Below are 16,997 nucleotides of genomic sequence, written 5' to 3' on the forward strand. Positions count from 1 at the left end.
TGTCACCTGTCCTACCCTCTAAACAGCTCTACTCCAAAAGAGATTTGCATGTCAGGAACAACATCGTCAGCTTTAGCGTCGGCATGCGCGCTTGCACACACAAGCAAGACACGCGAACACGCACAGAAACTCCACTCAGGTCCCTTTCGCCTGCAGATGACAGGGAGGCTTCTGGAGCATGATCCCTCCCTATGTGGCCGGCTGCAGGGAGCAGAGCCATAAAGATGTCAGCCAAATGCTCCGACTCCTAATCAGGTCATCGGCGGAGGCTCGTAGAAGCTGATGGCCACGGACACGTTGCTGTTTCCACTACGACGCTTCCTGTCGCGGCGCCGACTTTGTGTTTCACTCTCATGCCGGCACGAGATATTTGTCAAACTGTGGGATATGCACTCCCAAACAGCCCGCCAACACAGATTCTGTGCAGCAACGGAAGAATGCCATGTCAAAGTCGGGTCACTTTTCTGTTTGTTTAAATTTGGAACCTAAGAATTGGTAAGTTTAGGAGAAAAAAATTACATAAGTGCAAATTTTGACATTATATAGGCCTGAATTTTACTTGTAAAAATTATAGTGAAAGTATTAATCCATCAAAAGTCATCTAATATGAGATACACCCGGGTGTTTTATTTTCATCATGATGAAGTTACTTCAAACACAGGATAGGGACCAGAGCAACACGTGCAGCCGTATCAATCCTCTTTTCTTATTGGAAGAAGCCTGGCATTTTGTCAAACTTTTGCATTGGCCTGCTTCTTTTCCTGCCACATGTAAAACACTCTACCTTGACACCTTAATTCTTGCCGTCATCTTATGCAGAAGACAGGAAGTATTTTATATTTTATCGTATATGTGAGCTCACTGCCATTAGTTGTATTTCCGGGCACAACTGGGAGGTTAACCATACTGACTGGTAATTCAACCGATAAGTTCCAGTCTTTCCATTAAACCTTTAGATCAGTGCGCATTCTGTAATAAACAAATGGTGGTGAGAATCATATTTTCTTCCACAGAACATTATTTCTTAACTCACTGCTCTTTCACACTAGTGACTCTGAAGGAAGACTGCAGGACTAAGAGTGGGAAGCAGTAGGGTAGAGATAAAAAAAAGAACAGGTAGGTGTGACACAGGGAGAAGAGAGAGGAGCCGTGGGAAACAGGAATGTCAGCGCAGAAGATGTTACACAAAAAAACACGCTTACAATACAATCCCTAACAGGAATGTTTCTGCTGGCCTCATTGCTTATACCAGTGGTATATAGCTCACTGACTTTATTTTTATGCAGAGGCAAAGTTGCTGTCTGTGTCCTTTTCTTATTGCTGTTGAACCCTTTGTTGGTTCCTGGTTCAAAGACCGAATGTGGGGTACAGTCTGGTGGAAGATCTACCAGACAAAAGACCTGAGGGGGAGACTGATATAGTTTGTCGTATCTGCATGTTATCTGTACTAACAAAAATATACATCTCAACGATGGTATCTATTTCTGAAATTCTAAAACAGAGACACACGGTCAAAGCAGAAAGACATGCGGCATTGCATAGAGGTGAAGTAAACAAACAGGCAGAGGCTACTGGTTTCTGTGAGTGGGAGAAGAAGCGTCACCTGTCCTCCTTTGGGCTGGTACTTGATGTTCTCCGTGGAGCCGATTTTGGACTTGATGTTCTTGAAGTCAGGCAGTGGCTGGTTGATGATGCGAAGCTGCTTGGGTGTTGTGGCGGGTGACTTGGGCGGGGTGCGGACCACGGCCACCTTCCTCTCCTGGGAGATCAAGCTGAGGGAGCGGGGGGTTCCGGGGGTCCTCGAGGAGGACGAGTAGCTGGGAGGGGTGCCCGGGGTGACGGCTGTGGAGCCGGGAGTGCGGGGGGTGGAGTGGCCACTGCGAGCTGAACGGGAGCGTATGGATTCTGTAACTGGTTGGAAGAAGTTAAAGGCTTAAAGATGGAATTGTTTCGTAATAGACAGATGTTTCCCATCCCATTAAACCTATAACCCACATCCATTGAGGTACCAGTTTATTAAGACCAGTGCAACCTAATACAACCCATCACAATAATCCTGTAGTGAATATTATATTAATATTATATATTTCCAATGGTAGAGGTACAGAAAATCCCTTCTACCTGTCATACTAGGGGCTCGCCCTGTCCTGTGCTCCGCCCTCATGTCAGTGCGAAACGCTACAGAAGACAAAAGAAGAAAAGGTTCAACAGATAACTTAAGAGATTTGGTGCTGGCAAGCATTTCAATTCCACATGCATCCACCTGGACTTGTACCTAAGTAAGTTATGTTTTCAAAAACAGTGAGACAGTCTGTTGCATGGAGATGAGATATTGAGGCGAAAATATAGGCTTATCTGGATGACTAAAGCAATATACTGCAAGAAGCACGATACAGTTCATATCGGTTTGGTAGAAACAAAGTTCAAAATTGGCAATTATATAATTTTTTGGTGCAGTAAATGACTTTGTTAAATAATCACAATTTCATCTGATAAAATGAGGTTTTCGTACTGCTTTCCTCTACAGTAATGAACAACCGTTCAGCAAAGAATATGAACATAATACTCCAAGAGTGTGTTTTTTTCTTTTCAAAAAGGCCCCTCATATCAACCTTCAAGTAATCATTTATCAGCTCTGCTGAGAATATTTGCTTTTGAAAACCTAAATTGTTTGAATCACTGTTATTTTGACTCACACGGTTTGCCGTTTGTGTTATGCTACCTAATGCAACCTGAATACTAAGTGAGTGGAACGGAGGCGCTGCAGCCTACATGTGGGTCTACGGGGAGCCGTGGAGCCAGAGCTGGTGATGGAGGTGGAACTCTCCTCTTGGTCATGGTATCCACGGCGACTCAGGATAGAGGCGTGCCGTGGGAGAGACTTCTTGTCCGGGCTCCTTGATCCACCATCCTGTTGAAACACACACACACACACACACACACACACACACACACACACACACACACACACACACACACACACACACGAGAGACAAGAAGGAGATGCTTAGGCCAGTGCGTCTGTGATTAAACAACGGGTTTAGGTATGCGATATCACAAAATGAAAGTAATTTTAAAGAAATCATGTTTATGTTTTTACGTTCTTTCCATAATCCCTGCAGCTACAGTACCCCCCTACCATCCACCTACATTGGCTATGAGTCTATGAGTAATACGTCAGCTCCGCTGAAGACGGACAAGATCTATGGAGCATGAGGCAGTCACTTGTTGTTAGCGGAAAAGGTCGGCCATGACACTGAGCTGGTATGATGGGGCTCAGTGGGTGAGTAGCATGGCATCAATATACTGTACAAGGTGAAAATAAAAATGCTTTGACATGCATTATCAATGCAAAAGATCTGACGTATCCTTTCAAGGACGATGAATGCGATATTCGCATCATAAACAGCAACTCATGGACATGCAAAGAAACCTCAAAAACATGTTCCATTAAGATATCAAATGAAAAACAATAAAGAATTTGCAGAATACTCTTCCCCGTGCCCGATGGAAGAGTTCAAGTTTTTTCCGCTGCGTTTCACTGCAGAACCAGAGTGTGAAACATACGTGGGCTCAGAGTGACAGAATACACTGACAGTATTCTGTAATGACATGACATTTAAGAGAAAATATATTATTTTAGACACAATAAGTGTCATTACCATGGTGGGGAGCAAAATGGAGTCACGACCACAGCCGCTGGAGAAATGTCACAGGGTGATTCAACGCCCACTCAGTGGAAAAAACAACAACACTCTAAATGGATCCGTCTTATCTACTTGTGCGAAAAAACCCATTAAACGAGGCAACAATACCAAATGTTTTCCAAAAAGCAAAAGCAACCAACATAAATATATTTTTTTCTTTCATTAAATACAAAGGAAGAGTGGAATCAATAGAGAAATGCAATGGACTGTTTCTCATGCAGCGATTGGGACTCAGCAGAGAGACGGCACTCGCTGAAACTTCATGTAATGTGTTTATCTGAATAGATGATGAGGTCGCTCGGGTATTCACTCACTATAAGAGAATAATATGTAACAGCCTCTTAATGAATCACAACTCTAGAATAATTATTCTGCCTAATTAATGTGCTGTGTATCGTTTCAGTGTGCATACAGTAGCAAAGCACGAGGCCACTTGTGCATTAGCACCTCCATATGTTTCACACCAAAAACACAGAGAGAGAAAACAGCAGAGCTGATGTTGGCAAGTGCCGATTTCCTGGGACTGAGGCTCGATCTTCAGAGTCAATTCGGACTGATTGAGCTTTATGTAGTTGCCCTAGAACAAACCCAAATAGTGATTCAGACCGTTTGCCAGCAACGGTTCAATATGGCATTTGTCTGAAACGCTCTGGTGGCAGAGGTTATACTCACCGAGGCTCTGTCACGGGACTGTCTCGCAACACTGAGGGGCTGACGGCCGTCTGGCAGGGTCTCTGAGGGACGTAGGGAGAAACACAGCAAGATAATCAGACAGAGTACAGGTGTTAACCTTTGTACATAAGAGGAGAATGTGTGAGAGAATTTGAAATGCCCCACATTATGATTATCATTACATTTCCATCCTCGTGAGGATGTTTGGTTCTCATGAGAACGGAAATATAAACATATCGACATCCAGCATTGTAAATCCCAAAATTTGGCGTTGTAAGCTATATGACAAATCAAATGTTCTGTGGGAGTGCGTTGCTGCCCCCTTGGGAGCACTGTTCTTCAAACACTTGGCAAGATATCACACGGAGTGGGGGATATTGTGTTATGTAATGCGACCCTTAAAATAATCTAATGGGGGCAATGCAGCAGCATACTGGGCTTTCATCATCGGTGGCACAGTTTTTTTTAGTCCGCCAGGGGAAAAGGAAGTGCAAATCGCCTCCGGGACAGAGAACAGGATCTTTACAGTGTAGCATTTCCATAAGACAAACCATGGATTACCAGTTGCCTGGCAACGATAGGTCAATGTAAGCGTGCGGTGGACTGGATATGTACGTCCCTTATAAGGCCAGAGGGGTCAGAGAGGTTTTTAAGACATGATCGTCGAAGAAAGCTTAAAAATGTGTGGGGAAAAAAATCATAAATGAGTATCATGTTAAGAGGAAGAGAGACAACACAAAACAAAATGAATAAATGAAGTCAAATGAAACAAGTATGGAAAGACAATTTTATTTCAATACAAAGAATCCCGCATGACAAAAAATAAACGCAACAACAAATGAAACCAAACGGATGCTCAAACCAAATGGAAGCTGACGGTGGGAGTGGGAAATGCTCTTCCACACCTGTGTTTCTCCTCCGGGGGCAGGAGTGGTGCTGGGTGGAGCGCATCGCAGTCCTCTTGGATGGGGACTGATATTGAATCTCCATTTTTTGGGTCAGCTCGGTCTTCCTTATCACGGCTACATTATCAGAGGAAATGGGGGCCATTGACAAAAGCAGAGAGACACAACAACAGGCAGCGAGAGAGCATGACGCTGAACCACAGTTAAATTGTGCAGGGCTATTAAGACTGCAGATGTATAAGTAAGAAATGAACCATCAGAAATCGAAAGGGAAATAACCTTTTTTCTTCTTGACTTCCTCTCTGGGGATGCAGACGGGCTCCTTGCGGACTTGTTTGCGTTCTGGTGTGGAGACCCGGCCTCGAGCGCGCCCGCCCTTGGCCTTAGGTTTGAAGGGCTTCTCCTGTTTCTCTGGCTTCTTCTGTTGTGTCTGCTTGTTCACACCGGGCTTTTTGACTGGGCTGGGCCCCTTGGGCAAAGGCTCAATCTGCTCTGTTGCCGTACTCTTATCATCATCTGCAGTTTGGTAAAACAGGACATAAAGACACCCCCCGAAAAATAAAACAGTATTAAGTTTGCAGAGGAACAACACTCAGGAACAAAAGAGGTCTCACCTTGTGTGTCAACCCAGGAGCTGTCCAGGATGGAGTCGTCCATGGTGGTCTCGTCTCTGTCGTAGCTTTCTGTCGGGTCCTCGGTTTCTATGGTCTGAGCCTCCTTCTCGGGCGAGGCGGGGGTCTCGGGAACGTCACTCACTTCCTCTAGACTGGCAGCCTCCATGTCAGCCTCTTGGGCCAGCTCCACGGATTCCTCCTCTTCCTCCTCTTGCTCCTTCTCGGCAGCGACGCAGAGGGCTTCGCCAGCGGGCGGAGCCGAGAAGCGGACGCTGTGTCCGGGCTCCTCTGCCTCGTCGATGGTCTGGACCACAGTGATGAAATCGTCTTCAACCGTCACCACGGACTCTATGGCGGCACGGGTCTCTTGGATATCCTTTATTGCCGCCGCCCCAGCTTTCTCCAACATGTCTTCCTCACCTCCCTCTTTCTCTTCCTCGGCAGGTGTCGATGCTTCTTTTTCATCCGGTTGTCTTCCCATCTCTTCAGGCTCGTCTGCGACCTTTTTGTCCACCTCTGCCGCTTTCCCTCTCTCCTCCTTCAGTTTCTGTTCCCTTTCCATCTTTTCCTTCTCCTCCTTCAGTTTCTGGTCCCCTTCCATCTTTTCTTTCTCTTCCTTCTCCTTTAGTTCCCTTTCCATCTTTTCTTTCTCCTCCTTCAGTTTCTGGTCCCTTTCCATCTTTTCTTTCTCTTCCTTCTCCTTTAGTTCCCTTTCCATCTTTTCTTTCTCCTCCTTCTCCTTTAGTTCCCTTTCCATCTTTTCTTTCTCCTCCTTCTCCTTTAGTTCCCTCTCTGTCTTTTCTCTCTCTTCCTTCTCCTTTAATTCCCTTTCCATCTTTTCGTTCTCCTCCTTCTCCTTTAGTTCCCTCTCTGTCTTTTCTCTCTCTTGCTTCTCTTTTAGTGCCCTCTCTATTTTGTCTTTCTCTTCCTTCTCTCTCAATTCCTTCTCTATTCTTTCCTTTTCCTCTCGTTCCTTCTTTTCCCTCTCCTCTTGCTCCATTCTTTCCCTCTCCTCTCTTTCTTTCTTCTCCATCTCTTCTTTCTCTTTCCTCTCGCTCTCCTCTCTTTCTTTCTTCTCCATCTCTTCTTTCTCTTTCCTCTCGCTCTCCTCTTTTTCTTTCTTCTCTTTCTCTACTTTCTCCTTTACCTCCAACTCTTTTGCTTCCTTCTCCTCCCTTTCTTTTTCTTCCCTCAACATCCTCTCTGCCTCCTCTTTCTCCCTCCTCTCCCTCTCTTCTCTCTCTTTCGTTTCCCTCTCTTTCTTTTCTGCCTCTTCTTTCATTTTCTTCCCAGCTTCTTCCCTCTCATGCTCTTCTTTCACTTTTCTTTCTAATTCCTCAATCACTTTCTCCTCTTTGTTTATTCCGGACACTGGTGAAGCTGATCTTTTGGGGGAGCCATACACCTCTCTCTCTTTAAGCTTGGAGGGTGAGAGCACTGGGGAGAGCAGCTTGTCATCATCGATGTTGCTCTCCACGGATGAAGCAGGAGAAGTTTTGACAGGCCTGGCAATTCGGTCCTTGGCCACGCCGGTCAACTGGTACACGTCCTCAGCATCCACTTCCTCATAGGCCTCCTGGTGAACCAGCTTCACCTTCTCCCGAAGCTCCTGTAGTTCTCGCTCCTCCTCCATACTGAGAGGCCTGTCCTCCATCTCCAATTTGCGGATCTGCCTCTCGTAGTCGGCAATCTCGGTTTCCGATGCCGAGCCTTCGCCGCTGGCCTGTCGTTCGGTCTCACTCCCTGACCTGCCACCTTCTTCTAGAGTCACTGTGACCGTTGGAGTCACAAAGGACTCACTTGGCTGAAAGGGTGGTTTCTCCTGCTCATTAAGAGATTTAGTCGTCTGGCCGTCTGCAATCTCTTTGTCCTTTTCTTCAGCAGAACCTTTTCTCTCTACCTGCTTCTGATCTTTCTCTCCAGTGACTGCAGCAGCTTCTGACTGCTGCCTCTTTTCCTCCAAAGATGTGTCGCTGACTGCCAACTTCCTCGCTTGCTCGGCCACTTTCTCCTCCAGAACGGAGGGGGTGAAGACCTGTGCAGAAGTGTTTGTAGGGCTAAACAAATCTGCAGGGGACGGCATGGGCCCTGAATATTCACTGAACACACAATAGCCCATCTCCTCAAGCTGACTTTCACTTCTTCTGCCCCCAGGACTTTGTTCCCCTGATATTAGGCTAGCCAGTGGGTCATCAGTGAAGGTAGGAATATCAGCTTGAATTGACTTTCTCCGTATAATTTCTGGTTCATTGTTTTCTGACGCCAGTCTCGAACGGGTACCAGCGAGGTCCAGCATCTCAGGCAAGTCTTGTGCCATGACTGTGCCGTTTTTATAGGTACCCTTAGGGGGCTGGGGTGACTCTGGCAACTCTGGTTCCGGGCACGGTTTTGATTCTAGTTCAGTATGCCTTGGAGGAGATGAGGAATCTGAAGTAATGGAAGCTGCAGTCTCCAGGATCAGGGGAGGCAAGGTTGGAGGCTTATCCACCGAGGGTTTAGTAAGTGGGAGGTAGTCTGCTGACTCATCTAGACTTCCACTAGTGTATGACATTATATCTGTGGCCAGTGGGGAGAAGTGCCTGGGTCTGCCTTGGCCACTCGGATCCAATGCTCCAATGGTGATGTTGAGTGAGTAACTCCTCTGTTCTAAGGCCAGTTTACCCGGGGAAAGCCTGCACTCATTACTCCTGTCAGGGACGGCAAACGCTCCAGTGTCTTCTGCTGTACATTTTCTAATTTCAAATGTATCCTGGGCTTCAGCTAGCGTGCTGTAACTTAACTCCGGAGACGTGGAATCAATTGTGGTCGTCTTGTCTTCCCCAGCTCTGCTCAGTTCGTAATAACCCTCACCCTTACATTGTGGAGCCTCATCAACCACCGGGGCTGAGGTTTCAAAATACGCTGACATGCCAGATCTGTCTCTTGCGTCTCTCGCTGAGTCGCCCCCTTGAACTTTGACTCCAATTGAAGAGAAATCAGAAGGTAACTCCACCACCTCGACTGACGGCTGCTTCTCGGACACTGTGATCGGCTCACCATACGTAGGCTGAAGTGTGAGTGAGCTGACGGATTCTTTGGCTTGGTTTTGAGGTACAAAGGAGGGCATATCCATGGTGGGACTCTCTGGTACAACTCGTTCCCCAGCAAAAAATCCTTGGACCTGGGGCTCAAAAAACTCCTCTGGGCGTTTCTCCGATCCAATGCTGTCTGGGCTCATGGACCCACTGCCCTGCTTGTCTGAGTCCATCTTCAAAGCTGAAACGACATCTGTAAGTTGTCTGTTTTGATCAACATAGAAAGTAATTGCTTTGGCATGCTGCGAGTGGAATACAATATTAAGGCAGTGGACTGGAAAAGCCGTTACTACAGAAACAGGCAAAGCTGTCCGGAGAAACTTACAGCACAATGATACGGCCATCACCGGAGAGGTACGGCGAGATTATGGGGTCCACCAATTCACAGATGGATGACAACATGAAGGCATGGTATTTGACGGAACCGGCGTGAGGAAACCGTGATGCTGATTAATGGGAAACAAGCAATGACAGAAAGGATGGATATCCATGCGGCTGTTCAAAACATAAGATACAAAAAATATAGCATTTCTGTCATTCTCAAGTGCAATAAAATGTTTTGAGACTTTGTCCAGTTAAAATTTTAAAGAGTTAAATATGTTGTTCAAGACCAAATTAATTTAGTGTCTTATTAATGACTTTTAAATGTCATTGCATAATTGAAAGATTATTATAAATACAGAAGCACCTTGCTGGTAATGACAGAGAATCGCTGCATGCCGTCACCAACTAAGAGTGACAAAACAAAGGATAAAGTACTGTATTTGATGAGACATGATTAAACCCACAACTGTTACACACTGAACATGAGACAGCCAACAGAAATTCCCCTGCAAATTCTCTACACAGACTTGTTATAATAGTAAGTGTGATTAATGGTTGAAAAGAGTGCGTAGCACTGGCATACCCCCACCAAATAATGTGTAGACACAAAGAGAATCCTGTAAGCTTATAGCACTTTATCATACCAGTATGAAATGCCCGGCCCCGAAATACCACAGCAAGAAAAAGCAAAAAAAATGCAAGCGCAAAGATAACACACAATAAAACCAGCCTAAGTTAAAAGAATGGGACTCTTTTCACCAACAAGCCTGTGTTGCCTTGCAGCCGCAGCAGAGCAAAGAGAGGATCACTCGCCATTCCACCTGAATCATTACGCTCATGTTATATGCTTATGGGTTCCCTCTGACACATCGGATGCTCTTATACAGTGGACAATGCAGTAACATGCCGGCAGGGAGAGCAGAGGGCAGGACACACCTGTCTCAGGGCTCTCCTCGCCCTCTGCTTCCTCCTCCTCTCTGTCCATGGTGCTTTCTGCAGCAGCACTTATTGCGTCAGACGGCTCCAGGTCTACGTCCTGAGCCTCGTCTATGGCCTCTGCCTGCTCTAAGGGCTCAGCTTGGGGGCTGTCCAGCTCGGGCTCGTCCCCACTCCATTGCTGCTCATCAAGAGCTGCTTCCGACTCTGCTGCCTCTGCACTCTCCTCCTCCTCCTCCTCCTCCTCCTCCTCCTCTTCCACCTCCTCCTCGTATTCAGCTGTAAGAGCCTCCATGGTCTCTTCTTCTCAAAAACAGGGTGAGAGGGGGACACATTAAGACTACAGGCAACACAGACTTGGCTTATGTGTGAGAACACAACTCATGACGGGACACTTTCATCTCTGGGAAAGGATGATTTAAAGTGCTTGTCTGTACACACACATATATAGGTACATTACACATACAGTGTGTGCATGTTGTTGTTTTTTTATTCTGTGTATGAATTTCGATTTCTCTCCGTCTCTTCCACTTGCCATGCCTGCAACCCTAATTGACCGAGCATCGTTGTTGACTGAGGGTGCCTCAGAAATATCGAAACTACGGTAGAAGCACTTCTGTTCAGAGCACATCAGAAATCTCTGGCGCTTCAAAAGCCCGACATAGCATGGACTAGATTTTTAACTGTAATGGTCCAAATGAGGGCAACATATGATATAGATGTTGGCTTTTCTTGTCAGGAGTAGTAATGAGGGGGGTTTGGGTGAAGTGTCAGTGTCATAATCAATAAGAGAACGAATAAAACACATTTAAAATTGTAGATACAGTAGCCATAGCTAATCAGTTATTGATCAATACTTTTTATGTCTAGAGATATGCTGCTCTGGATAAAAGTATTGGAGGGATCAGGTTCTCTCAGTGTATTCTGAGATGGCAGAGGCATATATTAAGTTGTTGTCTGCTGATGAAATGTCCACACAACAGATTTAGTTTTATGATGATGGACTGAGAGAAGGCCGACTAGTGTATTTGTGTAGCCTATGTGAAAATGCACTGAGGCCCTCCGTTCTTACTTCATATAATTTGGGACAACATTTAAAAGACAAACATCCTTTATCTTGTATTTTGTAACGAGAATAAAATGATAAATACATTTAATTTACAAAGGTTGTATGTGCTGATGAGTGCGTGGAGCTGAAAGTCCTCCGCGTTGCAGAAGTGAGAGTGGTAAAGGATGAACATAGAGGGTCTGCCAAGGTGCGGCATAATTACATGAATAAGGGGGAATCTTGAGGAAGGAACCACAACAGAACACAGTGACTTTTTCATGAAAGCCATTTGGGCCTTAAAGGGGCAGTAATTGATTCTAAAGCAATACATGTGTTGTAAAAATCAGCGAATATTCCTCATCGTCCGTTAGCTCTCGGTTTTGTGTGTGCGCCGGAAAAAAAATCGGGGTTTTCACAACACACAACACACAACACTGCGAATCCAGTTCATAAACATCACTCGTCGACACCTTAAGAGACCTGCTAGCGGGTGGCGCTGCAACTCAGTGGTTTTGGCCTAGTGGTTAGTGCGGCGGAATCCCATACCGCATATCTCCAAAATCGCTTACTGCCCCTTTAAAATTAAGTCTGAAAAGTCAACCCTCTGTGCTGTGTGGTCTGATGGGAAGTGTATCGTATTAGGTCCATTAATTGTTGTGAACAACAATAAAGGATGGTCCTACTTTAAAGACATTGCTGTTATGTGTTGGACTTAGCAGCATGGTAACCACAGGAAGCAATAGCTTTGGGTGAAATTAATTATTTAAAAGAAAATGAAAAGAAATATGACTGTTAAAAAAACATGAAATTGCTCTGATTTTGAGCGAACAAACACCACAAGGACACAAACACACACAAAGACGGACGAAGAGACGAACTGACGGACGGATGGATAGACGGAAGGACGGCAGGAGGGATGGAGGGGGGGAGGTCAAATCACAGGAGAAGAAGAGGAAATTGGTGTTTAAACGAGAAAAGAGAGAAAGAAAGAGAGCGGAGATGGAGGGGAAAATGGCAAAGAGGAACCATGCGTGGTTCACCTTCAATCTGTCTAAAGGCCACAGCCTGCCCTGTGGGGCGAGAGCCAGAGTGCGTCCACTCTGGGCTGAACAATGGATGCTCATAGTACTCCTCGTCGGAGTGGTATGGGTCGTCCTCGGGCACGGAAACTGAGATGGAGGGGGCGAGGAACTTGCACCTCTCCCGAGAATTTTGGAAGCGGCGGAGAGGGCCCGCCTCCTCCTCATCCCCTACATCTACAAACAAGACAGACACAAGGAGAAGAACTGCAGGGAAATCTGGACACAGACTGAAAGACAGAGACAGAGAGACAGAGAGAAAGAGAGAGAGAGAGAGTGAGAGAGAGAGAGAGAGAGAGAGAGTGAAGAAGAAGGAAAAGATAAAAAAAAAGATGAAAACAACGGAAAATGGAGAAGACGCCAAAGAATGTCCACTTTAAAGGAGATTTAACTTAATATTAATATCTTATTTTCAATTATTTACATTTCTGATATTTTAAACTTTAAAAAAAATGCGAAACAGTCACATTTTACAAAAATTGATTCAACAACAAAAAGGAAATTGTTGTCATTCAAGTAAACTATCTTCACTAATAAATATTTTAGCGGAACCATTCCCGCAATTTATGTTATAAGTGTTTTAATCTTATTTTCGCTTCGCTGATACCGACACTGTGCTTGACTGAATGGGAGGGCGTAGTCAATCAATAGGTGTGGTCCTCTAATTTTTAGGACAATATAAAAGATTACCAATTTCTTTACTTGATAAATCCTTACAGTTACATTTTAAGGTGGAAATTTTTTTTGCTGTGAAAAGGGAGATAAAAGCTTGAGGAGAAAAAAATAAATAAAACCAATTCAAATTAGGCAACTAAAACAGAGAGTCACCAGATAGGGGAATGCAAGAAGAAGACAAGGCTTGAGTGAGAGCGAGAGAAACATAACGCACACAGGACACTGACAAGAACGCAATGACAAGCAACTCAAAGGTGACCAAGCTTTTTGGGGGGCCAGCCATACTCAGAGACCAACACAAGTCAGTTTATTGCATTGTCTGATAAAGATATCAACACGAACTACTTCACATATGAATGATTAAACCCTAATCAAATCAACAAACAATACAAAAAGCAATAGAACACATATTACAACAGTTATAACACTGTAGTAGTAAAAAAAACAAGCTCTATACCTATACAAACATCTGGATCCAGTCAACTAACTTCTAATAGTCACACACGACACACGAAAACCCTGGGGCAGCTCTAAAGTCCAGGTTTAAAAAGAACGCGACCACCGAGGCCTGAAGGTGACCAACCCTTTCACGACCCTACTTGTCATTCATCATGTCCAAAGTTACAACAACATGCGGATAACTCAACTAATTTATCACTCTCATCTGGTCCCGCACACAGAACACTGTCACCTGGGTGTGAAGGATCTAACCTCTATGATCTGGGATGAATTACTTCCCGTTCAGTACAAGTCGCAGAACAGTGCGTTTGGCCGACAGACTCTCCTCAGTACATCCCTGCCTCTGCAGTCTGAGCACACATGACAACACAAAGCCCAGGCACAAAGCAGATATTAATCTTAGACGCAATCTTAGTACTTAGTACAAAAACCATTACATAGCTTAAACAAAAATTAGGAAGTCAAAAATAAAGAGACAAGCTGCATCGGGGTGCAAACAGGCAAAATGAAAGAATCCCGTAAGGATCTTCAGTGCAAATTTTGAGCCATCTCTGAGCGTGACTTTCATAATCTTGCCACATCAGAAGGATACCTTACATGGTTACCTATGTGCTAGTTCGCCCAGTTAGGTTAACTAGCTCAACGAGGTGACTCAGTTCATATAGACTGCGTGCTGTGGCGATGTTCATTTCCTTTTTGCGCCTTGCTTCTGTTACTAGGCTTCAGTATTAGCCAGAAAATCCCTTGGCCTTAGATCCGATCCAGGGCAACTCTGCAAACAGTGTTGATTAGAGCTACAACTGTGACCTGTGGCCTCAGCCGAACACAGACAAAAAGGCTGACGGTGGACAACGACAAGGAGACGCGACGCTATGAGTAGACATGCAAAACTTAGAGACACATTTCAACTGAAGAAGATACACAACGAGAAATTGGAGGGGTTACCTAAATTTGCTGTCATATTAGTGTGTGGGGAAGACAGCGGGGTGTGGAGGTTAGAAATGGTAAGAGAAGAAGAGGATTAAAAAAAAGACAACAGAACAAACTAGTCATGTATGTGAGCCCTTCTTTCTTGTAGAGATAAATGTTGATGATGGTGATGATGAAGAGGACACAAATTGTATCTGTCTCGGGTGTACGATGCGGAGGAGGAAGCAGGATTTCAGAAGAAATGGATGTGTGGAAAAAATGGAAAACATGGTCCTGCTTTTGGCAAATCTCGTATGTACAAGTTTCTTTTTGGGGGTGTCAATGTGTGGGGTTGTCCCTTAGAGACGGGACACGTCCAGAGAGGGATTGAAGGGTTTACCCGGGGGTGCCAACCCACATCAGTACCCCAATGTGTTGGCGATTACAAACCTCCGGAAGCTACAGTCATGGGAGGGAAGGAAACTCCTCCATTAGGAGCAGACTCTTATTAACACATTGGCCCTACCTTGTTCCAGAGGGCCAAAGTGCTCTGCAGCAGGTGAGGGGGGAGGAGACGGAGGCAAATTGGTGGTGTCTTCAACTGCAAATGGAGGTAGAGGAGAGGAAGGTGGAGCAATGATTATACACATATAAATACCATACCGCAAAGGACTTTGAGCATCTGCTGCCAGAGATATTACTCTTTTTAACTTCATGCACTCTTCTTCCCTGTCCAAACCTGGCACCCACATTACCCAGAATGTAACTCAACATCTGACAGTTAAAGTCGGAGATTCAGGGGTGTTGGGTTGGTGGCGGTTAACTGCTTGTTAGAAGCAAAGCTGAGGAGTGGGCTGCAAGTGACATCAACTGACTTTACAGCAAAAACAGGATTTTCTTGGCATTTATCTCTAATATTTGTTTTTTTATTTGTAAGATGCTGTTTTAATAAAACTCTCTTCCTGCATCATCAGGTCACTTAATTACAATATTCCCAAAATAGACAGAAGTCCTTGTTTGGTGAGGCGAGCAAATATATCAAAGCTAAATAGTCAGGTTGGGCCGACAACTGTGACACTCACACGTGACTAACACTTCTCACTGCAACATGACTTTGACACACTCGTTGCAATGAGTCAAGCTTTTCAAATGAACAACGCCGGGGTATGTTGTTGTTGCCGCAGTGCTCACCAAAGTGCTGTGCTATATCTCTCTCTGCGACCACTGACGCAGGTTTTGAGACTAAGATCTAATGGGGATTATTGGAGAGAAGAAAATCAACTGACCATTAAAGGTGCATTATTAAGACAGAATTAACTGGTGCTCTGGTTTCCTCCCGCATTGTATGGACATGCAGGTTCGGTGTGCTGGGGCGACCTCTCTATGATATATACTGTCCAAGACCAAGCTGGGACAGAAGAAGAATGCTTTCCACCATGGCACTTATACAACACACTGTGTGTGTGTGTGTGTGTGTGTGTGTGTGTGTGTGTGTGTGTGTGTGTGTGTGTGTGTGTGTGTGTGTGTGTGTGTTTGTCTTACCTGATGGCAGCCTTTGAGTCTCCTGTTCTCCCTTCAGTACTGCCACTGCCTCTGCCGTCACTTCTTGCACAATCCGCGCCGAGACTTGCTCTGGCAAAGATGCACACACACAAGGTCGATAAGCTTTAAGATTGTTCTCAAAATTATTCTCATTAACATGTAGAAGAAGTGGCCTAAGTTGGAAGGTTTAGAGGTTCTCTGTTTAGGCTTTCTCAGCCATGGGTGGAGGTGATGGTTGCTTTCCAAGAGCTTCAGCCATTGCTGCATTTAGAATACAAGAGACTGTAATACGCCCTCTGAGCAGCGGTACTGGGCCTGACACGGACTCACATTCAGACAGGGGCAAGCCAGACTCAAAATTAAACTTGGATTAGACCAGAGTAGGGTTTGAGATTAAAGATATATGTATTCATTTTACAGTATCATGATCATGGTAGAGGAAAAATAATATTTTATTTGCAAGGACTTCATGTTATGCTAATAAGGCTGGATAAAAAAAAAAGTAAAAAAAAAAAAAGAATCCAGGAATTGAGGTATAAACAGTAAAACAGCAAAACAGTTCAAAGATGAATCCACGGAGTCTACCTGCAAAAAAGAATTATGTAAATCCCTAGTTGTTTACAAATGCTTTTGCAACTTTAAGTCAGTTGGGACATAGTAATGAAATATTTCATTAATCAACAATTCGTTGTACAATAAAAACATATAATAATAATGACTGGATTTTGAATCAGGCATTTAAAAAGACAATTGTTTGCATTTCCATTTCCTTGCTGCTGTTCCCTTTCCTCTTATTAGGACAAGCTAAGTGATCGAGTCAACTGAGTAGCTACTGTAATTGGGTGTCAGTGAAGTTGACAGCAAAACACAATTATAGCTCAACGATAAGTAAAATCCAATATACATTGATTCCCGTCTTCGACAAGAAAATTGAAGTAATATTACATTTGTCGGTACTAGTGTCAACATTTAGAAAAGCTGTCAACACAGAGTGGCTGTCTGACACTGGTGGGCAGCAGGTCCGAAACAAGGACATTGCTGACTAGTAAAAGG

The 16,997-nt window shown here is 44.6% G+C and overlaps 1 protein-coding gene across 3 annotated transcripts in view; it reads right to left on the reverse strand.

The window, feature by feature from the left end:
* The window catches only part of map2 (microtubule-associated protein 2), a 70,608-nt gene that overhangs the window by 11,803 nt on the left and 41,808 nt on the right, over window positions 1–16,997 (reverse strand). For 2 of the 3 annotated variants that reach the window (XM_035603956.2, XM_035603955.2), the window contains exons 1-7: window positions 5,899–6,537; window positions 5,564–5,800; window positions 5,285–5,401; window positions 4,380–4,441; window positions 2,773–2,911; window positions 2,122–2,178; window positions 1,604–1,911 (exon numbers count right to left, since the gene is read on the reverse strand). In XM_035603956.2, coding sequence (XP_035459849.1) covers window positions 1,604–1,911; window positions 2,122–2,178; window positions 2,773–2,911; window positions 4,380–4,441; window positions 5,285–5,401; window positions 5,564–5,800; window positions 5,899–6,499 — 1,521 coding nt within the window. In that variant the 5' untranslated portion in view covers window positions 6,500–6,537. Of the gene's footprint in view, window positions 1–1,603; window positions 1,912–2,121; window positions 2,179–2,772; window positions 2,912–4,379; window positions 4,442–5,284; window positions 5,402–5,563; window positions 5,801–5,898; window positions 6,538–14,928; window positions 15,004–15,944; window positions 16,035–16,997 lie in introns of those variants that run through there. The other variant, XM_035603960.2, reaches the window with a different exon arrangement.

Source organism: Scophthalmus maximus, chromosome 14 (genome assembly GCF_022379125.1).
Source record: "Scophthalmus maximus strain ysfricsl-2021 chromosome 14, ASM2237912v1, whole genome shotgun sequence".
In the NCBI taxonomy this organism is placed as follows: Eukaryota; Metazoa; Chordata; class Actinopteri; order Pleuronectiformes; family Scophthalmidae; genus Scophthalmus; species Scophthalmus maximus.